At 42.3% G+C, this 25,212-nt stretch overlaps 1 protein-coding gene across 1 annotated transcript in view; it reads right to left on the bottom strand.

The window, feature by feature from the left end:
• The window catches only part of VAV3 (vav guanine nucleotide exchange factor 3), a 278,408-nt gene extending 253,534 nt beyond the window's left edge, over positions 1-24,874 (bottom strand). Inside the window, 1 exon segment of the mRNA XM_075322211.1 lies at positions 23,720-24,874. Coding sequence (XP_075178326.1) covers positions 23,720-23,923 — 204 coding nt within the window. The 5' untranslated portion in view covers positions 23,924-24,874.
• Positions 24,875-25,212: the final 338 nt, after the last annotated feature.

The raw sequence follows: 25,212 nt of genomic DNA on the forward strand, positions 1-25,212 counted from the left end.
CAAGGTCTCAGGTGTGAATGTGGAGCAGGTGTGTTACATTTGGTGTTATCGCTCACACACTCTCTCATACTGGTCACTGAATGTTCAACAAGGCTCCTCATGGCAAATAATTCCTGAAATAATAAAAATGTTGGCCTAGACTATAAGAAGATTGCCAACACCTGAAACTGAGCTGCAGCACAGTGGCCAAGACCATACAGCGATTTAACAAGACAGGTTCCATTCGGAATAGCCCTTGCCATGGTCGACCAAAGAAGTTGAGGTCATGTGCTCAGCTTCATATCCAGAGGTTATCTTTTCAAAATAGACGTATGAGTGATGCCAGCATTGCTGCATAGATTTAAGGGGTGAAGGGTCAGCCTGTCAGTGCTCAGACCATACATCACATTCTGCATCAAATTGGTCTGCATAGCTGTTGTCCCAGAAGGAAGCCTCTTCTAAAGAAGATACACAAGAAAGCCAGCAGTTTTCTGAAGAGAAGCAGACTACGGACATCAATTACTGGGACGATGTCCTGTGGTTTGATGAGACCAAGATAAACTTATTTAGTTCAGATGGTGTCAAGCGTGTGTGGCAGCAACCAGGTGAGGAATAGAAAGACAAGTGTGTACTGCCTACAAACATGGTGGTGGGAGTGTCATGGTTTGGGACTGCATGAATGCTGCTGGCTGTGGAGAGGTACAGATCATTGAGGGAACCATGATTGCCAACATCTGATGGGACATTCTGAAGCAGAGCATGATCCACTCCCTTCAGAAACTGGGCTGCATGATATTGACCCCAAACACCACCAAGACAACAACTGCCTTGCTAAATAAACTGAGGACAAAGGTGCTGGACTGGCCAAGCATGTCTCCAGACCTAAACCCTATGGAGGCCTTCTCAAATGGAAGGAGCAAGAGCACAAGGTCTCTATCATCCACCAACTGCCATGGTGTCATCATGGAGGATGAAAGAGAATTCCGGTGTCTCCTATGAAGCTCTAGTGAACTCCATGCCCAAGAGAGTTAAGGCACTGTTTGAAAATAATGGTGGCCACACAAAATATTGACACTTTAGGCACAATTTTGCAATTTTCGCTTAGGGGTGTACTCACTTTTGTTGACACCGGTTTAGACATTAATAGTTGTGTTGAGTTATATAAAGGACACACTAAATTTACTCTGTTATACAAGCTGTACACTGACTATTTTACATTGTATCAGTGTCATATCGTCAGTGTTGTCCCATGAGAAGATATAATAAAATTTTTCCAAAACTGTGAGGGGTGTACTCACTTTCGTGATATACTGTATTAGACGTACAGCCGAACCCATTGCTATTAGCAGGTTTGGCTGACTTTAGGCTAATGTATATGGGAACCTTATAGTTGTTCAACATTCAAATTAGGGATATAACACCTAGAGCTCCTGCAACTTTACTGAACCGGCTTCAGGCTTCTCATACAAACGGAGTAAGAAAAATCGATTACCTCTATAGTGATTTAGCAGGAGGACGAAAATCAATTTAATACACTATACTCACGAACATATGAAATAAAGCGCATTGTATAATATATATATATATATATATATATATATATATATATATATATATATATAGTATATATCTATATATATCTACAGTACAGACCAAACGTTTGGACACAACTTCTCATCTCTAGAACAACTGTTAAGAGGGGACTGTGCAGCAGGCCTTCATGGTAAAATAGCTGCTAGGAAACCACTGCTAAGGACAGGAAACAAGCAGAAGAGACTTGATTGGTCTAAAGAACACAAGGAATGGACATTAGATAAGTGGAAATCTGTGCTTTGGTCTGATGAGTCCAAATTTGAGATCTTTGGATCCAACCACTGTCTTTGTAGATAAGGTGAATGGATGGACTCTACATGCCTGGTTCCCACCGTGAAGCATGGAGGAGGAGGTGTGATGGTGTGGGGGTGCTTTGCTGGTGACACTGCTGAGACTTATTCAAAATTGAAGGCATACAGAACCAGCATGCCTACTACAGCATCTTGCAGTGGCATGCTATTCCATACGGTTTGCGTTTAGTTGAACCATCATTTATTTTTCAACAGAACAATGACCCCAAACACACCTCCAGGCTGTGTAAGGGCTATTTGACTAAGAAGGAGAGTGATTGGGTGCTACGCCAGATGACCTGGCCTCCACAGTCACCAGACCTGAACCCAATCGAGATGGTTTGGGGTGAGCTGGACCGCAGAGTGAAGGCAAAAGGGCCAACAAGTGCTAAGCATCTCTGGGAACTCCTTCAAGACTGTTGGAAGACAATTTCCGGTGACTACCTCTTGAAGCTCATAAAGAGCATGCCAAGAGTGTGCAAAGCAGTAATCAAAGCAAAAGGTGGCTACTTTGAAGAACCTAGAATATAAGACATATTTTCAGTTGTTTCACACTTTTTGGTTAAGTATTTCATTCCACATGTTTTAATTCATAGTTTTGATGCCTTCAATGTGAATCTACTATTTTCAGAGTCCTGAAAATAAAGAAAACTCTTTGAATGAGAAGGTGTGTCCAAACGTTTGGTTTCGCCTTGTTATAAGCTTGTTCTGGGGCCTGAACAAAACTTACACGTTGTGTAACCAGCACCAATGATTCTAGAGTTTGTTCCCAGGCTTTAAGCTGGATTTTAACATTAAGTTTCCATGTTCTTGGTTTTGAAATAATACATTTTTTTGTTACTTTTGTTAGCGATGAGTAGATAGCTGATGTGATTCTAGAGGACGTAAAGGATTTGCCTCATTATCTGGCACATGGATGCGATAGTGTTTGTATTACCTGCTCAGAGCACCCCTGTATGACCCCGAATGGAGAGGCTGAGCTCTAGTAAACCTGAACTATACTTGCCATACATGACGAGCCATTCAGTTCAATTACTGGCATATACCGGAGATGCTTCATTTTCCTTCCAAGAGTTGTAAAGCCATAACAGCTGATGGCCTGAGGTTAGAGAAAACGACGGCTGGCTTCTTTTTAAAAATGGGTTGTCTTTATAAGACAATATTTGTACAGGGTTTTAAATAAAAGACGTTTATGGCATATTGATTTTATATGCTATAAATGTCAGGCTCACCACGCAATAGTGCATGTACTCATCATTACACAAACAGAAGAGTGAGCATCCCATAGATCAAGATAGAGAGATTGAGCACTCTCATCAGAGGAAATAGATGACCAGGCAACCTCATAGAGTAACTAAACCATAAGAATCAATGTAATATAGGTGCAGGTTCATAACTATGAATATGTAACACAATAAAGAATTACTCTCCTGCTACACTGTACAGCAAACTTTGATGAGGCTAGGTTTAGCATGAATACATTAGGAAACAACAATTTGAAAAGTTGCCCACTTTCATACTCCTTTTTAAATGATAATTTGGTTTGACAAGGAAACAGCTATTTTACCCGAAAAATCTGCCACAAGTTTTAAGGGTAAACCTTTCCACAAGAGCAGAACCACAGCTGCAACCCGACGGCTCTGTCTGACCTTACCGTTACCGGCGTTCACAGACCGCTCTGAGATGTCTATCTTTGGACAGCTTTCTAATTCAGAGGAAAGACTAATCCTAATAATGTATCACTCAACTAAAATGCAGAAACTCTAATTGCTAAACCCTTTCCTGTAATATACCCTTTTTAAAAAGAAATTGCAAAAACAAACCAATAAAACAAAGTTTTAAAGGGAATCTGTCTGCAGGTGTCTGAAGACAGGAGGAGATAACGGTTGAAACAGAGATGTGTAATTTATTAAGCTCTGTGCTTTTTTTTTTTTTTACTTACAGTGAAGGGTTTATCACTAGGACATTATCATTGCTGTGGCTAGCTGCCTTGTGCCAAGTCGTCCAGCCATACTTCCTCCTATGATAAGCAGCTCACCATCAATATACAATGTATACAGAGAGTTGTGCTGTGGGTGGGGTTAGCTTTCTAAGCTCTGCTACATATCTGATAGTTTACTGGGTGCAGCACTTGTGACACAAAGTGATACACCATTGGAATCAGGATCTCTGCCCCTACATTATGCTGCTGTCAGATGAGATAGCAAAAATCTGGTGATAGATTCCCTTTAAAGAAAAACTTTAAAATGTTATGACAAAGGTATCTAAATAATGCTTAACTTGTGAGATTAGTTTTACACAACCAGGTCGGCTCCAGACGCTTTAATGGTTTTGTGATTAGGTTTCAAAATACAAACTGTATGCATCACGAGGTCGGTGTCACTTGCGAGTGACTCGTGCTAGATTTGAGATGCATCACCCGGCACGGCCTGCTCTGGACGGGTACGTGCAGCTGCTTCTATTTCTTTGCAGCTGCATGCTCCTGTCCTAAGAGCGCTATGGTGATGCGACTCGATTCTCACGCAAGTTACTCGCAAGTGTGACACCGTACTTAATTAGATCTTAGGCCTGATGAGACTGGTGCTCTTATGCTAAAAATCCATTTCAGAATGTCTGTATAATCCAGAAATAAAACGGAGTCCAGATAGAGATGATCATATAAATGTTGATTTAAATATAAGGCAGGATAAGTTTAATATCAGACAGGATAAGTTTAATATCAGGCAGGATAAGTTTCATATCAGACAGGATAAGTTTAATATCAGGCAGGATAAGTTTAATATCAGGCAGGATAAGTTTAATATCAGGCAGGATAAGTTTAATATCAGGCAGGATAAGTTTAATATCAGGCAAGATAAGTTTAATATCAGACAGGATAAGTTTAATATCAGGCAGGATAAGTTTAATATCAGGCAGGATAAGTTTAATATCAGGGAGGATAAGTTTAATATCAGGCAGGATAAGTTTAATATCAGGCAGGATAAGTTTAATATCAGGCAGGATAAGTTTAATATCAGGCAGGATAAGTTTAATATCAGGCAGGATAAGTTTAATATCAGACAGGATAAGTTTAATATCAGACAGGATAAGTTTAATATCAGGCAAGATAAGTTTAATATCAGGGAGGATACGTTTAATATCAGGCAGGATAAGTTTAATATCAGGCAGGATAAGTTTAATATCAGGCAGGATAAGTTTAATATCAGGCAGGATAAGTTTAATATCAGGCAGGATAAGTTTAATATCAGGGAGGATAAGTTTAATATCAGACAGGATAAGTTTAATATCAGACAGGATAAGTTTAATAACAGGCAAGATAAGTTTAATATCAGGCAGGATAAGTTTAATATCAGGCAGGATAAGTTTAATATCAGGCAGGATAAGTTTAATATCAGGGAGGATAAGTTTAATATCAGGCAGGATAAGTTTAATATCAGGCAGGATAAGTTTAATATCAGGGAGGATAAGTTTAATATCAGGGAGGATACGTTTAATATCAGACAGGATAAGTTTAATATCAGGGAGGATAAGTTTAATATCAGGCAGGATAAGTTTAATATCAGGCAGGATAAGTTTAATATCAGGCAGGATAAGTTTAATATCAGGCAGGATAAGTTTAATATCAGGCAGGATAAGTTTAATATCAGGGAGGATAAGTTTAATATCAGGCAGGATAAGTTTAATATCAGGCAGGATAAGTTTAATATCAGGGAGGATACGTTTAATATCAGGCAGGATAAGTTTAATATCAGGCAGGATAAGTTTAATATCAGGCAGGATAAGTTTAATATTAGACAGGATAAGTTTAATATCAGGCAGGATAAGTTTAATATCAGGCAGGATAAGTTTAATATTGTCACGCTCCCCGGGTCCCCTGCCCTGCTCCCCGGCTCACCTGCCACGCTCCCCGGTTCTTCTGTCCGGTCTCCGCCGCTCCCCGGTCTCCAGCCTCCATTGCCTGCGCTTCCCAGGCGTCCTGGTCCCCGCTCCCGGCGCCCGTCGGCTACTCAGCCCCAGCCCGGCTTTGCTGCTTCCTCCTCACCGCTCCCTGCTCTGGCTTCTGGCACCCGGGACTCGCGCATGCGCATTAGGGCGCGCGCGCGGTCATTGACCCTTTCTTAAAGGGCCAGCGTCCACTGACAGGAAATGAAGCACACAGGTACAGGGTATAAAGGGGTTTAGTGTCCAAGTGGGCGGGGCCTGTTCTTCGTGTTTCCCAAGCTAGGAGTCAGGTCTCCTTGTGTTCCTGTGAGATACTCACCTCTCTCTCTTCTAGAGCCGATCCTGCTTCGCCATCCGGTCCTGCCGAATCCCGAACCCCGAACGCTGCCTATCTGCCATCCTGACAGTCCGTTCCATCTCTGATCCCTGCGGTGACCCGTCATCTCGCTCCATCGGTTCCGGACTCCGCCTGACAACATCTCGGCTTCCGAACCTGAGCTCCGTCACCCGGACTACCATCAGTGACTCCGTGGTCCCAGGGACTTCTCCATTCTACTCTTGTGCACGGACTGTCCTGCTACCTGTAGTGCTCCAGCTACCGGACCCCTTACCATCATCAAGGAGTTCGGCCCAGTGGATCCACCTCCTGGGTCTGCCCGTCCACCTGGCCCTAACAAATATCAGGCAGGATAAGTTTAATATCAGGCAGGATAAGTTTAATATCAGGGAGGATAAGTTTAATATCAGGGAGGATAAGTTTAATATCAGGGAGGATACAGTCAGGGCCAGAAATATTTGGACAGTGACACAAGTTTTGTTATTTTAGCTGTTTACAAAAACATGTTCAGAAATACAATTATATATATAATATGGGCTGAAAGTGCACACTCCCAGCTGCAATATGAGAGTTTTCACATCCAAATCGGAGAAAGGGTTTAGGAATCATAGCTCTGTAATGCATAGCCTCCTCTTTTTCAAGGGACCAAAAGTAATTGGACAAGGGACTCTAAGGGCTGCAATTAACTCTGATGGTGTCTCCCTCATTAACCTGTAATCAATGAAGTAGTTAAAAGGTCTGGGGTTGATTACAGGTGTGTGGTTTTGCATTTGGAAGCTGTTGCTGTGACCAGACAACATGCGGTCTAAGGAACTCTCAATTGAGGTGAAGCAGAACATCCTGAGGCTGAATAAAAAGAAAAAATCCATCAAAGAGATAGCAGACATGCTTGGAGTAGCAAAATCAACAGTCGGGTACATTCTGAGAAAAAAGGAATTGACTGGTGAGCTTGGGAACTCAAAAAGGCCTGGGCGTCCACGGATGACAACAGTGGTGGATGATCGCCGCATACTTTCTTTGCTGAAGAAGAACCCGTTCACAACATCAACTGAACTCCAGAACACTCTCAGTGAAGTAGGTGTATCTGTCTCTAAGTCAACAGTAAAGAGAAGACTCCATGAAAGTAAATACAAAGGGTTCACATCTAGATGCAAACCATTCATCAATTCCAAAAATAGACAGGCCAGAGTTAAATTTGCTGAAAAACACCTCATGAAGCCAGCTCAGTTCTGGAAAAGTATTCTATGGACAGATGAGACAAAGACAAACCTGTACCAGAATGATGGGAAGAAAAAAGTTTGGAGAAGAAAGGGAACGGCACATGATCCAAGGCACACCACATCCTCTGTAAAACATGGTGGAGGCAACGTGATGGCGTGGGCATGCATGGCTTTCAATGGCACTGGGTCACTTGTGTTTATTGATGACATAACAGCAGACAAGAGTAGCCGGATGAATTCTGAAGTGTACCGGGATATACTTTCAGCCCAGATTCAGCCAAATGCCGCAAAGTTGATCGGACGGCGCTTCATAGTACAGATGGACAATGACCCCAAGCATACAGCCAAAGCTACCCAGGAGTTCATGAGTGCAAAAAAGTGGAACATTCTGCAATGGCCAAGTCAATCACCAGATCTTAACCCAATTGAGCATGCATTTCACTTGCTCAAATCCAGACTTAAAACGGAAAGACCCACAAACAAGCAAGACCTGAAGACTGCGGCTGTAAAGGCCTGGCAAAGCATTAAGAAGGAGGAAACCCAGCGCTTGGTGATGTCCATGGGTTCCAGACTTAAGGCAGTGATTGCCTCCAAAGGATTCGCAACAAAATATTGAAAATAAAAATATTTTGTTTGGGTTTGGTTTATTTGTCCAATTACTTTTGACCTCCTAAAATGTGGAGTGTTTGTAAAGAAATGTGTACAATTCCTACAATTTCTATCAGATATTTTTGTTCAAATCTTCAAATTAAACGTTACAATCTGCACTTGAATTGTGTTGTAGAGGTTTCATTTCAAATCCAATGTGGTGGCATGTAGAGCCCAACTCACTGTCCAAATATTTCTGGACCTAACTGTAAGTTTAATATCAGGCAAGATAAGTTTAATATCAGGCAGGATAAGTTTAATATCAGGCAGGATAAGTTTAATATCAGGCAGGATAAGTTTAATATCAGGCAGGATAACCAAGGATAATTTTCTGTGGTGAAACTTCTTGAAGTGCCAAGGAGTTTCACTTGTCCATGACTTACATTTTAGAGCTGGTACATCAATATTAAATTCTATCTTTCGCCCCACTATGATCACCAAACCATGAGACCATTTAATAAATGGAGAGGCAAGTTAAAGGAATCTTCATGGTGACAGATGCCCTTGTCATAGAGAGAAAAGTGTCAAACTCATGGACTGTGTGTCTATAAAGAAAAAACTTGTGGCAGCAGATGGTAGGAAGTGATATGTTCCCACGTTAAGCACTATACAGGAAATGGAAAGACAATAGTTTCCCCTCCTGTAAGTCTAAGAATATATACCCTATAAGGAGGTAGCATGAAAACTAAATGTAAGGGTACGATGTTCACCAAGAGAGAAAGTAACCGAGCAGCACCCCAGTTTCCACTGGAAAGAAGTGAAGAAACGATCATTATGAGTTGTTCATTAATTTCTTCTCGTTTCAACAAACAAGCTACAGAAAAACCCAAATCTGAGCTATTACATGGTAGAATACACAGAAGATAGTCTTGTCATGATTACATCAGACTGCTTTAAGCCTCAAAATATTTCTTATAGTCACATTATTCACCTGCTTTTTAAAGGGAGAATAGAGAAAAAACCTCATTAACACACAATGGAGTTTTGTAGGCCAGTCTTCATGTGGGATGTGCAAGAAAAAGATGTGTTGAATTTATTAGGAGGCACATGCTCTGATAGTTAATTTACTAACTTAATCAATTTACTGTTAGTGAATTTACTGTGTCTTATTAGTGGCACTAGTGGCGTGTGCTTCCATGTGGCTTGCCAGAAATGTTACTCCAGTTGCCACTTTTCATTAATTTGACGGGCGGGCATAACCACACCCCATCCCATTTTGGAGGAGCTACCTATTACTGACATAAAAACGCCAAAAATCGTACATTTTTTGTGCAATTTTGCATTGCACAAAAAATTTGCAACTTTTCAAAGTGTTTTGCGCCTTAAATAGAAATAAGCGAACCCCAAGGTTCAGTGTTTGTACCAATCATAGACTATACCAAAAGAAAAATAGAGTTCGGATTCGGAGTTCGGGTGCTTTACGTATGAACACCACTCGCGCAAGCATCGCTGTGCTCGGGTAAGCTCGTGTGAGCAGTGTGAGCTGCTTGCAGTGTTTGATTGGCTCACACTGGGGGTAACAACAGCGTGATCGGATGAAGCGTGCACCAAACAACAAAAATGGAAAAATCGTGCCCACCCTCCTCAAGAAAGTGATCTGTTTATGGCTGGCTGCCTGTGGCGGACAGCCAAACTGCCCAATTAGTGACTTTCATTGGGGCACACGTCAAGTTCAGGTCCCAAACCGACCTTTATAGTCTTGATGCAGCCGCCGAACCGAACTTCAATGGGTCCGCTCTTCGCTAGTCGTAAACACTATGATGAATCAGGGCCTATGAAGAGACAAAGGCTACAAAGTCTATACCGAGATGAATAACCGGAAACACAAACCTGGTGGAATTTTTAAAGCAAATGTATCAGGAGACAGGCATTGCAAATAACTGTTCACATTTCTGCTATAAAACTACAGACCAATAAAAGACTTCCACTATGTGACATGTATGGGCATGGCTACTGGAGCTTGGCCCAAAAGGAGATATAACTATGAAATATCTAGAAAGAACAACACAATATAAAAGGAGAGCAAATGACAAATAAAGACTTAACGGGACTGGTAAGGGTGTGCCTCCCACCACCCCCAGAAATCAGTAAATGCCAAACATACCGGTAGTGGCACTGCTCTGTACATTGTGTAGTGGTCGTGAATTATAAGGCAATCTTTATTGTGTACAAGCAGATAGGAGAGAGCACACAATACCATTCACTACCCAACGCACCATTCATGTGCTATGTGTAGTGTCTGCCCACTATAATCAAATGATCGGTTGACGTACCATTTGGATCCCCACTGGTTTGACAGTAGCGACCTATAGCTCATCAATATTAAAGTCCATATTAATTATTTTAAAGAGTTCTTCCTAAAGAGGCGCTGCAACAAGGTTGCTGCACATTCTCATGACGATTACCGTACATATGATTGCTGGGGGTTTCAGCAGCGAAAGCTCCCTTTTAATTAAAAAAGATTGTCCAAACCAGACAACCCCTTTAATGTCATGTTCTCTAGTCAAAAGCATATCGGCTTTCATAATTGCCCTGGTTGTCCTTGGAAAGAGATCATGGTTTATCTCCACCTCACTGGCAGACATAGGACCACAGCTTTATAGCTAGAATCCCACAATGTATAATAGTGTGGGGATGGAAAGCAGAAATCAGAAATTATTTATAGGGATGAACAGTGACAATCCTTCTGAGAGCTCATGTATACACAATTTGAGTATATATTTTGTGTGAAGTCATATGATGTCTTCATAATACAGCATTCAGTTTTATTTCTTATGAATTCTGAATTTGAGAAAAAACAATTTTCAGTGCCCTTCTATATAAAATTGTAGGCGCAGCAATATATTTTAGGTCCATTAGCAGTGCCGCTTGGTATGTGGCTTGTAGTCAATGAGGCTTAATCTGGAGGCAGGGGGGCTGTTTATCTGCCTATAATAGGTATACACAGCTCATACTGCTTAGATGAATATCAAAGGTAGAGGTATTCAGCACAACGTGCAAAGATAATTAAAAATCCATTCACTTAAATCCTTAAAACCATGACGATGCGGAAAAACATTGGGGAAGCTAATCCCAGAATCACATCCAATGGTTTCCTATTTCATGGTGAGCTGAACTTTAATCTTACTTGTTTAGATGAAAATATCTACTATGCATTGTGGAGAATTACCAGCAGAGTAGTGAACCATAGTAACCAATTAGATTGCTTTCTTCATTATCGAGAGTGGGTCTGAGGATAAAATCTGGTTCATTTTGGAAACTGATCCACTTTCTCGTTGAACCCCTTTAGAGAGATTGTGTAGGCTAAAGGAAAGATTTATTTGTTTATTTCAAACGCTTCTCAAAGCTTTATAATGTGGAATTACCTAAAAAAACAAAGGGAATGTATACAAGAAACAAAATAAGTAGGGCTGGTGGAGGGCTGATAAGAAAAAGGCACCAAAGGATTTTTTAAAAAATTATTCAAACCTTTTATTAGTGGTCCCTTATATGCCACAACACGTTTCGACAACCAGTATGTTGTCTTCCTCAGGGGATATAAGAGACATCTCTTATATCACCTGAGGAAGACAACATACTGGTTGTCGAAACACATTGTGGAATATAAGGGATTGCTAATAAAAGATTTGGATTATTTTTTTTAAAAAATCCTTTGGTCCCTTTTCCTTATCAGAGCTCCACCAGACGTACTTCTTTTGTTTCTTCTATACATTCCCCTTGTTGGGAAGCTCGGCAGGAGCTGCTTAGAGGAAGGAGATCGCTTAGTTGATTTGGAAATCCCTCTGCTGGACACCGGGTGCAACAACACGGAGACCACAGGATCTGTGGTGACGCAGCCCTGTGTGTGATCACATGATTCTGGATTATCGTTTTTCAGCAGCAGAGCTTGAGAGAGGATGGCAGAAATGTCTCCACGTTAATCAGCCCAACACTGGGGTTGTGCGGGGGCGCACAACCCGTTAAGGTGAGCAGCGGATTTTAATCCCTAAGCATCAATTGCCTCATAGGTGCTCCTCATTGCGCTCCCTTTTTGTTTTTACTAAAAAACAATGAGGAATTAAAGCCCCAGATGATCATTTTCGTTTATTTTAGTCTTTTTTTGTCTTGTCTTACATTTTGTTCCAAAATTATGAGCCAAATTCATCATAATGGTTTATGATGTTTGCTTAAAAAGAAAGACCACTACTTGGACAACCCTTACTCATTCCACTTTTTCGCCCTAGATTTTTCAACAGACGCAAATGATAAATTTGTCAAAAACTGAATAAAAACCACAATTACAATATTGAGTAAACTTAAAAAATAATCAGGACTGAAAAACTAGTGAAATTGGCACAAAAATAAAATATCTAAAATTCAAACTTTTACTCCCCAAAAATTATGTAAAAAGAATGATGAATCAGCCTAAGGCTATGTTCACATCACGTTTCTGCCACACATCAAGGGGGCTTCGGTCTGAAGACCTGAAAAACAGGATTCAAGCCTACAACCTACCGTAACTCTCAGTCCGCTATAGCACCGCATGACCGGCTCTACCCTCACCTACTGTATCCTCACCCATCCCTTGTACACTGTGAGCCCTCCCGAGCAGGATCCTCTCTCCTCCTATACTTGTCTATGCCTTGTATTGTTTATAGTTATTGTACTTGTCCCTACTATGTATACCGCTTTTCACATGTAAAGTGCCATGGAATAAATGGCGCTATAATAATAATAATAATAATCATAATAATAATAATATGCACCATTGGGGCCTTTGATTTTAATGAAGCAGATGGAGACACTTTGTGGTCTGTCTTGACCGCATTTTCAACAGTGGTCACCTTTTGAGGTGGGCACAACAATGTAGTCAACCACAGTTTTTTGTACCCTCCTCAAAAATGTGACCACTGTCGAAAATGAGGTCATAGAGAACACAAAGTAACTCCATCGGCCTCATTATAGTCAATGACTACATTGGAGGAGCCACCTCAATCTAATTTTTAAGGGTTGCAGAAAGAAACCCAGATCAAGTGACCGACATGTCGCAAAAAATGGTGTGAACCTAACCTTAGTGTCAAAATATGTCTCCTACAAAAGGCGGCCAAGTGTTTGAGACCTACCTCTGGATCAAGAGGAAACCCTATGGCAGGGATGGTGGAGTTTGGTCTTGGAAGACAAAGCCAGCAATACAGTCAGAATATAAAAACTTGTAATGGCTGAAAACAATGCGACCAGTTCAAGGACATAAATCCTATAAATCCTAGAAGCAGATATGTAGTTTACTTTGTCATGATAATAGAATTTGAGAATAATTATAATTATCACTTATAAAACAGCGCACTAATGTTGACAATGCAAAAAATGTGCTTCCTATGTTACCAATTATATTGCACTTATGTTTTATTGTAGACTACATCTATAAACCCAGGGTGTGTCCTCTCTCATCATTTTATTCATGATGGGGTTTTTTTTTAGAAAGGAATGTCTTACTGTAAAGCACAAATTAAGGTTACCGTAGATGCGGCAATAATCATAAATGGTCCAGTTAACATGAAATGGATCAAAGCGGTATCTCTATAGGTTCAGACGTAACCTGAGCTCTCAGGATCTGCTCTGAGGATCTCACTATCCGTATGCCAGTTGACACAAGATGGTAAAGGAACAGATTACGTTACGGAATGGCTGTTCCTGCAATTTCCTGCTTTTTATGTAACTCAATCAACTATTTATAATAGGGAAATGCTTCACTAGATACATTGAGATACCCTGCTACTCCAGAAATGCCCGGTAAGGGCACATTCACAGAAAGGCCCCAACTCATCAAAGCGTTTTTGCCAGAAATCTGGTGTAAACCATTTTGATCTTCTATAAGTTAAAATTTTTTCACAACTCAAAAATTTTGAGACTTGTGTACTTTGTTCCAATTTAGTTGAGCTTCACTAAATTAGGAGTAGCTAGAGAGTGACGGTAATGGTCTACTGGCGTGATGCCGCAACTTGTCTAATTAGGGACAAGCTATGGCGTGCCTGACTCCAGATATCATACTCCAATCGTTGACTAGAATAATATTTGTGACAATGTGCATAGAGGCACGCACCTTCAACATGCCCCCTTATCAAGACCGGAGAAAACTTAGTGTTTTAGATGCTTTTTTTCAAGATGAAAAATGCAGGTTATGGCGAGAAAAAAATGCAGTGTAAATTATGCATTTTTGTGTGTTTCTATGCAACTTTTGGGTACTAGGATCTTAATGGGGAAAAAGTATAGTAAAATTGCTGAAAGAATCTTTAGAGGATGCAATACAGGTTAAAAAAAAAAAAAAAAAAAAAAAAAATCGCAAAGAGAAAAAACTCAACATGTGAAGCATCATTCAATTTGCTTTTTCTGTAAAATGGTGTGTTCCTTTCTGAACAAAAATCGGGCATCAATAAAATATGTCTGTATTTATATATGTCTGTATATAACTAAGGCTTTCCCAGTAATTTTCTTTGTTGCAATTCCTTTAAATTTGAAAAATGCTATTTTTGTTCCATGCAAGTGTTTTTTTTCCCCATAATGATGCCTACTGGAAGGCACATGAAAAAAATACACATCTACATCTTGTCATAATTAAAAACTAGACACCAAGTCCCAAATAAGCACCCAAATGGTAATAAAAAAAACTGCATCACAGTGCACTGAAAAGAGCTGAAGATAACGTGCCATTTATCTCCCAAAAAAAGCACAATGGATGGAATTCACCATTAGGCTATGTTCACACATGGTGTTTTGCTGATTTTTTTTCTGCAGTCAAACTGTAGCAAAAATGTATCTCTTCACAGAAAATAATCTGTGGTTTTGGTGCAGTTTTTCTGGTGATTTTGCACTTCTTCATTGCTTTGTATGAGTGAAAAACCGTCAAAATTGCTGAAAGAATTCACATGCTACTTTTTCAAAGACGCAACAAAAACCAAGGACTCAGGAGGAATACATTTCAGACAGGAAAAAAATGCAGGTGTTTTGTCTGTGTGTGTAATATTTCTGGAATCTCATAGGCTTTGCTGGTACTCTAGAACTGTGTGGCAACTGTACGTTTTTCGCGGCGTTTTTCGGGTGCGTTTTTGTTCTTAAAACTGCATGACTTTGGTTCCCCAGCAAAGTCTATGAGTTTTCATTTTTGCTATCAGCACAGTGCAGTTTTGTTTTAGGTGTGTTTTTGTAGTGACCACAAAGATGCAACATGTCAATTCTTTCTGCGTTTTTGCCAGCGTTTTTCACCCATGCAATGCATTGGAAAAAACGCAGCAGCTAAAACGCGGTAGAACGCACAAAAACTTGTGTTTATGATGCGTTTATTACCGCGGGTGTGTTTTTGTGTGTTTTTTAGCGGCCAAAAATGCACAAAAACTATGCATCTTTGTGGTCACAAAAAAGGCAACGTGCGCTCATAGCCTAAAAGCAGTGTTTTATTAGTATGGATTTGCATAAAACCTATGCAAAAACCATGCAAAAAAAACACGGGAAGACGCCCTGTGTGAACATATCCTTAAGGGTGCTTTACACACTGCGACATCGCTAGCAATATATCGTCGGGGTCACGTCGTTAGTGACGCACATCCGGCGCCGTTAGCGACATCGCAGCGTGTGACACCAATGAGCGACGATCAACGAGCGCAAAAACGTGAAAAATCGTTGCTCGTTGACACGTTGTTCATTTCCTTAATATCGTTGCTGCTGCAGGTACGATGTTGTTCTTCGTTCCTGCAGCAGCACATATCGCTGTGTGTGACACCGCAGGAACGACGAACACCTCCTTACCTGCGTCCACCGGCAATGAGGAAGGAAGGAGGTGGGCGGGATGTTACGTCCCGCTCATCTTCGCCCCTCCGCTTCTATTGGACGGCTGCCGTGTGACGTCGCTGTGACGCCACACGAACCGCCCCTTAGAAAGGAGGCGGTTTGCCGGCCAGAGTGACGTCGCAGGGAAGGTAAGTCCGTGTGACAGTTGTTAGCGATGTTGTGCGCCACGGGCAGCGATTTGCTCGTGTCACACAACCGACGGGGGCAGGTACGCTCGCTAGCGATATCGGTACAGATATCACAGCGTGTAAAGTACCCTTTAGATTTATGCCAGAAAACTAATGTAAAAGTGGCAAAAATTTTGTGCAAGGCTTATTTTGTCCAAATATTTTCAATTTTTGCCTTTGCACACAAGCTCCACTACTTATCAAAAATGAGGGGAGGTTAGTGAAAGAAGCACGGCGAATAGTAGCCTGACTAATTTGCATTTATGCTAAAAATTTGTGAAAATTATAGAAGAAAGCGATTCCAGCATAGAGATTAATAGATTTCTTTGGTGCTAAAATTATTAAGGGGGTGTGCATCATGAATTTTGGCCATCTTAAGGCCTCTTTACACATTTGATTAATGTTAACCGTGATTAATGTTAACCGTACCCCCCCTCCACCCCCCCCCCTGCCAATCCTTTTGATTTCTGTGAGGTAAGCTGCTGCCACTGCCTCTCTGGCAGCGGCTCTTGCATAGAAAACAGAGGGACACTCAGCAGAACAAGTTCCCCTGAGTATGAGAGTCGGTGGGGATATCTGTCGGCCTAACCATTGTTCAGCCGACAGATACCTGTTGTGTATGGGGGCTTTACGCCTGAGGAAATGCCATTGTGATAAATATGCCCCAATGTGTGAAACAACCCAAAAGGCCAGGGATTCAGATCAAAACGGTTATAAGGAGCAATAGTAACCAATCACAGTGCAACTTTCATTTTACCACAGCAGTTTAAGAAATGAAAGCTGAGCTCTGATAGGTTGCTATAGGTAACAAAGGACATTTTTTATGTCATTTTGATTCAACTGTCCCAAGGTGTTCACCAGAAAATATTACTGATGAGGAAAATGGTGGAACTGTAAACCTGAACATTAATAAGAAGCGACTTGTCCTCTAATAGCTTTCTGCAAAGTCTATGAGTGCACACAAGGTTAAATTCAGTCACACAAACCACTTCCTCCAATGCACTGTACAGGGAGGCTTCCTCGGCCTGCGATCATTTACCCTACAGGCCTAATAGCTATATAATGGCTCCGTTCACTGCTGCATGACGGCTGAAATAAGAATCAGTCTTCTCTTTTTTCTTGAGTCATATGCTAAAGGAAATCAGACAAGTGCTACTTATATAATGCTGTAGTTATTATGCCCCTGGCTGCCGACACAAGCACCATTACACCCTTCGTTATGGCACCATTACACCTTGGCATCAGGGCCAGACAATACAGTCCAGACCAGACTACCAGGCCACTAAAACCTGGCTCATGGACCAGAACCATATCTCATGACCACAAAGATTATTTTACAAGGGCACCTGTTGAAGTCAGAGATATCAGGCAGAAATAACAGTTCTGTAAAGTGACTGTGCTGGAAGCAGGAAAAATGAGCAAGCGTGAGGATCAGAATGACCAATGAGGGCCAAATTATGATAGGACAAATGCATTAGAGTATCTCCAAAATGGCATTCCTTGTGGGATGTCCCCAGTATTTAGTGGTTAGTACAAAACAAAAATATTTTAAGGAGAACTAGTGAACCAGCTAAAGGGTCAGGGGTAGAGTGGGTGTAAATCAATTCACAGGACCTAGCTGTGAGTGTCACACAGAAGCCCTGAGAACCGCCCTTTGACCTTCCAGCAACTGCGGCTCTACGCTTGATTAGCGGGCTTGTTGCGACATTTTTATCACATGTGATGTCACGATGGGCCAGCTGGGAGGTTGGATAAAGTTCTCAGAGCTGCCAACCTGGCCGCTAGACATTAACTCTAGTCTGTTCTAATGAACAGTGGTTTATTTTCTATCATGTATCACGTATCTATGTAAAGGCATATAGTGTTACACCGAGTTTGGCACAAACTTGTCATGGCGGCCTCGGGACTTTTTCAAATTGCAGATTCTGACACTCCGCCCAATGGTTTCTCTGGTGTCTGGGATCAACATAGGCAGACTTGGGCATCGACCTACTGTGTGCTAATTCATAGTCTGGTTAGCAAGAGTTAATATCTGCTGTTCTACTTGCTACATTGATCACATGTTCTCGGGTGCCTATCGCATCTGCTCCCCCCCTATTTATGCTGGCTGAATCCTTCCACCCATGCTAGCTAAAGTTTATCTATGTTGGTCTGTGAGGTATCGTGTCTCAGCCTCTCTGGAGAAATTTGTGCTTATTGCTTGGTGTGGAGTGTACTGCTGTTGTTTTATAGCTTCCTTCCTGCTCCTGAATCTCTTGTTGTCATAATCTTTGTGTGTACATGCAGTGTGACAGAGTTTTGTTTTTCTCTAGTTTGTCTTTATCTGTTGGTTTCATCACACTCCTGTCCTGTTGTTTCCTGGTGAAGGGGGAATCAGATCAGGACTGGTGAGGAGCAGGACCAAGAAGGAAACTCAAGGTGGTATCACACACAGCGACGGCGACAACGACATCGCTGCTAAGTCACCATTTTCTTTGACGTAGCAGCAACGTCCCGTCGCTGTCGCTGTGTGTGACATCCAGCAATGAGCTGGCCCTGCTGTGAGGTCGCCGCTCGTTGCTGAATGTCCTGCTTCATTTTTTGCCCGTCGCTCTCCCGCTGTGAAGCACACATTGCTGTGTGTGACAGCGAGAGAGCGACGAACTGAAGCGAGCAGGGAGCAGGGAGCCGGCGTCTGGCAGCCTGCGGTAAGCTGGGACCACGGTAAACATCGGGTAACTAAGGGAAACCCTTTCCTTGGTAACCCGATATTTACCTTAGTTACTAGCATCGCCGCTCTCACGCTGCCAGTGCCGGTTCCCTGCTCCCTGCACACGTAGCCGGACTACACATCGGGTAAATAAGCAAAGGTTTGCTTATTAACCCGATGTGTACTCTGGCTAGGAGTGCAGGGAGCCAGCGCTAAGCGGTGTGCTCTCACGCTGCCAGTGCCGGCTTCCTGCTCCCTGCACACGTAGCTGGAGTACACATCGGGTAATTAACCCGATGTGTACTCTGGCTAGGAGAGCAGGGAGCCGGCACTGGCAGCGTGAGAGTGGCGGACGCTAGTAACTAAGATAAATATCGGGTAAACAAGAGAAGTGCTTTCCTTGGTTACCCGATATTTACCTTAGTTACCAAGCGCAGCATCGCTTCCACGCGTCGCTGCTGGCTGGGGGCTGGTCACTGGTTGCTGGTGAGATCTGCCTGTTTGACAGCTCACCAGCGACCATGTAACGACGCAGCAGCGATCCTGATAAGGTCAGGTCGCCCGTCGTGATCGCTGCTACGTCGCTATGTGTGACCCCAGCTTCAGGCATCCCCACCATCAGGAGTATCCCTGAGATTAAGGATAGCATAGGGCCCCTTAGCTTCAGGGACAGCTTAGGAGCCCCAGTTCCCCACTATCCCACAGTTATTGTGACACACGGGTATTGCCTAATTTAAGACGATACGGTATCAATATGTATGCTGCTAACATCCTGGAGCCAGATATCACAGGACAAAGCCTAAATGGCGAAAGTCAAGTTGGACAAGTAGCAAGCTCATGTATTTTTCTATAATTGATTAGATGCTGATTTTTCCCATATGTCTTGTGAGTACAATAAAAGCAGTGGGCTAATTACGGTAATCCTGGCGTTGCGGTGCTTCACAATTATGGTTTTTGGTTCTGTTCTGTTTCACTTTACAAGAGAGGAGGACAGTAAAGTTGGGAAGTCCACTTGAGATAGACTTCTGTTGCTGGGACCCTTCCAATTGGAGGGAACCCTAACCTGCACAAAACCGGTATATGTATATGATTGTGTAGCATAAATTTACTTACTGCAGACTGGTTAATTTCTGTTTTTTATTCTATAGAGCGTGGATAAAATTTTGGAAAATCTTATCCAGAATGCTGGTGTTGGCGTTTCCGCTCATAAAATCCAGATGGAAATTCTGCCGCACGTTTGCTCCGTGTGGATTTAACAATTATACCATTTTGCCATGTTCATTTCTCTTTAAATCTTTTCCAAGTGTTTAGTGCTAATAAACCCTATTATGTGCGGCTCCGTCTTTCCTTGTACTGCACCCGTCAGCCATGCAAGCAGCAGACAGTGTGAGCTACTCATCTGTGACATCCTCCAGCCTCTGTATGACCTACCGCCCACCGAACGGAAACAGAGCTGATCAGCGGCACATGGTGATGCGTTTACATCTGTCAGTGGTATCATCATCATATACATGCGATCGTAGACAAAGATAATTGCCCTCTAGCCTTCAATCCAGCAGTTGTCATATCGGTTTCCCTGATGATCAGGTTACCTGATATCTATTAGCTCTAATGGTCTATATACATCAGTTTACAGAGCAGGAAAGCTGGGTGCCACTATAACTATGAGCTATACTGGCAGCCATATTGATAGCTACCCAGCTTTCCTATATAAAGAAAAAAGCTACTGACGTCTATAACACATATAACTGTGAATGCTACAATTAGACATTGGTCATAATCAGTACTGTGATATTTATACCCTGTGAATACGAGGTGCAAATTACTGTTATCTGCACATTCCTATATGAAAATCATATATATAAAATCTCTGTATTCAGCTCACAGCTATGACCACACGGAGCCTCATCATTGCCGCTCACTACAGTGACTTCATTATGTTCAGCATCAGTAAACACTGACACTAGTTCATTATCAGCCGCCGGACGCACACTTCCAGCATTCAATGCCTTATACACTGTTATTACAAGATACACAACAGATGCAAATGATATGTTGTATGCACAAAGGAACATTGTACAACCATACGGCAGAGAACTTACTAAACAGAACAGGCAAAATATAAGAAAAAAAAGAATATATATATATATTAAGGAAAACTCTGGTACAAAGTTTCTCTATTGTCTCTGGTTGGGATGTTGCTTCACAACCGACAGAGGACAGGTGACTATGGAGGATGTCTCAGAATTGTTACTCACCTGCGTTCTGGACTGGCTGAGTTGGATTGGGGGTAGAGTGTCAGGTTTGTGCCCTTATCTCACTATATGATGATCATATAGTTATATTAAAAGATTCGTGTATGAATATAAATAGATATTAGATGTTTTTCACCAAAAGAGGTTTCAATTACTCATCCCCAATGCTTTAAAAGGGTTGTCCGGACTGAAATGAAAAGTGTATGTGACTGCAAACAGCTAAATCTTGACAGTGTGCAATGCACACACTGTCACAACAAATTCCCTGTATTGCTTGTGTGGGTAGACAATTTGTATGTTTAGTCTTACCTGGCTTCTCTCAATAAAGAAGTGCCGGAGTCTACTTGACACTTGACCGCAAGTATGCAAATCACATGAGGGGAATACAAGGGAATCCTGACAGTGTGCTCATTACACACTAATACAACTTGGCAGCTTACAGTCACATACAGTGACTGCAGACTTTTCATTTCAGCCTGGGACAACCCCTTTAAGTGAAAATACATAGGGAATGGTTTTGATTACTATTTCTACTGCAACCCTTAAGACATGCGTCACCAGAGTTGGCTGCATTTGTATTCACACCCATATCTGAGACTCCATTAGGAACTCTGTTGAAGATATGTCAAAATTGGTGGAAGAAATAGCATTGCATACACTAGCATTAATATTCCTGCGAAAGTTTCAACTAGAAAACCAGGAAAGTTAATAAGGGATATTTTTAATTACTAGACCATGTTCTCAAATTATCCACCCATAAAATAGATACTTTATTTGTCTGTCCTATGGTGGTTTTATGAATTGACAAATAAAGTATCTGTTTTATGGGTGGATAATTTGAGAATATGGTATAGCAAAGCTTCAACGACCCTATTAAAAGTCAATGGGACTGTGAACACTGTGGGTATCCATTATATAGGAAATTAAGCACCACACCCCAAATGTGGGCAGAGTGTTGGGTCTGTGCACGATACATTGAACCTTTTCAGAGTTGTATGGCAGATTTCGATAATTTACATAATATACGGATGCAGATCATACGGATAATATACGGATAGTGGTATAGGGTCTTTATGTAATAAATGTATGCTGGATGTACTCCACTTTCCATAAAGTGCAAAAAAATAATATGCTGAGACATACCACCTTGATGGAGACCAAAATGATGCACTTTTCATACCAGGTGGAGGGAACCCTACAGATAGATCATAGCTTTATAGTATACAACAGGGACTTTTCCAGCCCACACTACAAATATAGAGCTCGCATGCACATCCCGTAATCTTCTTTGGCCATGGAGAAAGAAAATGTGGCGGTAGTGTACAGATCAGTCTACCACAAGAGCCACAGTCTACCCAAAGTCTAACGAGTACCCATAGTGAGTCTATCTCATGTCGGCCAACATGCCGCTTACATCTGATGATCCCGCTAAGATCCCCAAGACCTCACAGATCGCCATAGTCTGCAGAGACCGTTTGCCATAGAGCGCAGATTGACAGTTATATCAGAGAATGGCGGGTAGAGCTGCTAAAAAGCTTTTATCAATATGTAAACCTTAATTTGCCCCTTCCTAAAGTGTACATATATATATATATACATACATACATATATATATATATATATATATATATATATATATATATATACACATATATATATATATATATACATATATATATTATATATATATATGTATATATATATATATATACTGTGTATATATATATATATATATATATATATACTGTGTATATATATATATATATATATATATATATATATATATATATATATATCTACATTCTACATGCACCCGTTCGCCTGTTGTGTTTTGTTTGTTTTTTCTGTGGTTTTTTGTTTGCCTGCCATTGTGGGTCAGGTTTGGGGTGTCCACATTTGCAGCTGATTCATTAATTGCAACTTTATAACAAGTTGTTCATTTTTGAGTAAACGGACTCCAGTCCTGCCCTGGAGTGACTTTATACTTTTTATACATCTGGAATTTTTGCTCAAATTTTCCCTCATTTAGTAGAAGATGCAAATTTTTACCAAACAAAATTTAAAAACAAATATTAAAGAGTATTTTGGATTTTGCCCGAAATTCATAAACCATATGAGAAATGTTGAATCTGGTGCAAAACATACAAACTAATACAAAAAAAAATGACAAAAAACTGAAGTCGGGCCCAAAGTCTCCAAAATATTGCCATTCACATTACAGATGTAACATCCTCAGTAACATCCCATGGAAGAATCTGGACAACATGATAATACTGTGGCCAAAACCATACACAGGACAACCAGGGAGCGGCGGTGAGAATTGGTGCTGGACCCACACATGATAATAGGACATCACAGCTGGTTTGTCCACATGTTGGACAGCTCCCATGTGCAGTATGGTGGCTCCAGAGGCCATAAGGACACAGGTATCAATCTGCAAACTTTTCACCTGTTTACACAAGATACCAGCGACAAGCCAAACTTTATTCCAGAAACATATTTAGACTAAGAAGCTATAGACATCCTGGTTCTATGCAGCACGGGATATCAATGGGAGCCCATCATTGTACACGGGTACACATGATACATCCAACACAAAAATTCTGTGGGCCCCTTCGGGACAGATGTGAGACCGTTCTTTGTACAGCGCTACAGAACATGTTAGTGTTATAGACTCGTTTTCTAGCAGGATCATGATAAGTTGTATACACAAATCTGGTCATAAACCTATTGCGATAGGAATAAGCAGTCGGTGATGGCACCTGGGCACTTACTGACCTGGGACATCTGTGGCCGAAGGTTAATGTCCTTCAGGTTGATACAGCTGGGCTGCAGGTTCTTGAGCAGCTGGCACAGCAGAACCCCATCCCGGAGCGTCTGGGCCAGGTCGAAAACCTGCGCAGTGTCCCATGTTACCCGATGGTTTGGTGGCAGCACCCTGCACCTGATCAGCCACTGGGCACACTGCCTCCAAGGCTCCATTGGGAGAGGTGGAATAATAAAAAGTGCAAGTGCAATATAAAGATGGAAGGAAAGTAGTGGAGGGCAGGGGAGGGCTGATCACAGCTCTGCCAGCCTCATCTTTGGCAGCAGAAGTTCAGTTCTAAGGATGCAGAGTGTAGATCCAGAATGCAGGGTCCCAGCCTCCTGTGCAGTCACCACCTCCTGTGCAGGGTCACAGCCTCCAGTGCAGGGTCACAGCCTCCTGTGCTAAGCAGGGTCACAGCCTCCTGTGCAGTCACCACCTCCTGTGCAGGGTCACAGCCTCCAGTGCAGGGTCACAGCCTCCTGTGCTAAGCAGGGTCACAGCCTCCTGTGCAGAGTCAGCCTCCAGTGCTGTGCAGGTTCACAATCTGCTGTACAGGGTTACAGCCTACTGTGTTGTGCAGGGTCACCACCTCCTGTGCAGGATCAGAGCCTCCTGGACCGGGTCACCACTCTTATGCAGGGTCACAGGCTCCAGTGCTGTGCAGGGTCACAGTCTCCTGTGCAGGGTCACCAGCTTGTGTGCAGGGTGGGTCACAGCCTCCTGTGCAGGGTCACCACATCTATGCAGGGTCACAGGCTCCTGTGCAGGGTGGTCACAGGCTCCAGTGCTGTGCAGGGTCACCACCTCCTGTGCAGGATCAGAGCCTCTTGGGCAGGGTCACCACTCTTATGCAGGGTCCTGTGCAGGGTCACCAGCTTGTGTGCAGGGTGCAGGCTGCTGGGTGTAGGTGTCTCCTCATCTGAGCTCCTCTTCATAGTGGGGACATAAGCTGGCTGAATGTGCAGCACCTGCTGGAGGACACTCCGCGCTCCCTCCGGGTCTCTCCAGGGCTGGCAGCCGCTCAGTGATGGTGGCAGCGCCCGGCGCCCATCCTCAGCCTCCGCTGTCTCCGCTCCGGTCCCGTCGCCTCTCTCCAGATCTGCCCTGGGCTGCAGCTCCTCTGCCGCGCATGCGCAGTGAGGTGCATGTGGCTGTGACACTACCTGCTGTCATTACACAGGAGGAGGAGGGGGCTGTGCTGGTGGATGGCTGTGATATGGGAGGCCGGGTGTGTGGTGCCAGGGATCTGCCACTCACACTTACTCCAGGGTATATGTGAGATAGAGAAGTCACCATGGCACATATGTTTCTAGATTGATATTACAGTCTGATAACAGAGAACACTAGATTCTATTAACCCGCACTGTCCTGTGTGTCCTGTAGATTTTTTTACCATGCCTTTTTGTACTGTTTTGTGGATGTTTATTTTTCACATGCTTTTTAGGGGGAATTTTTCAAAATC

The sequence above is a fragment of the Anomaloglossus baeobatrachus genome, chromosome 8 (assembly GCF_048569485.1).
Source record: "Anomaloglossus baeobatrachus isolate aAnoBae1 chromosome 8, aAnoBae1.hap1, whole genome shotgun sequence".
NCBI lineage: Eukaryota > Metazoa > Chordata > Amphibia > Anura > Aromobatidae > Anomaloglossus > Anomaloglossus baeobatrachus.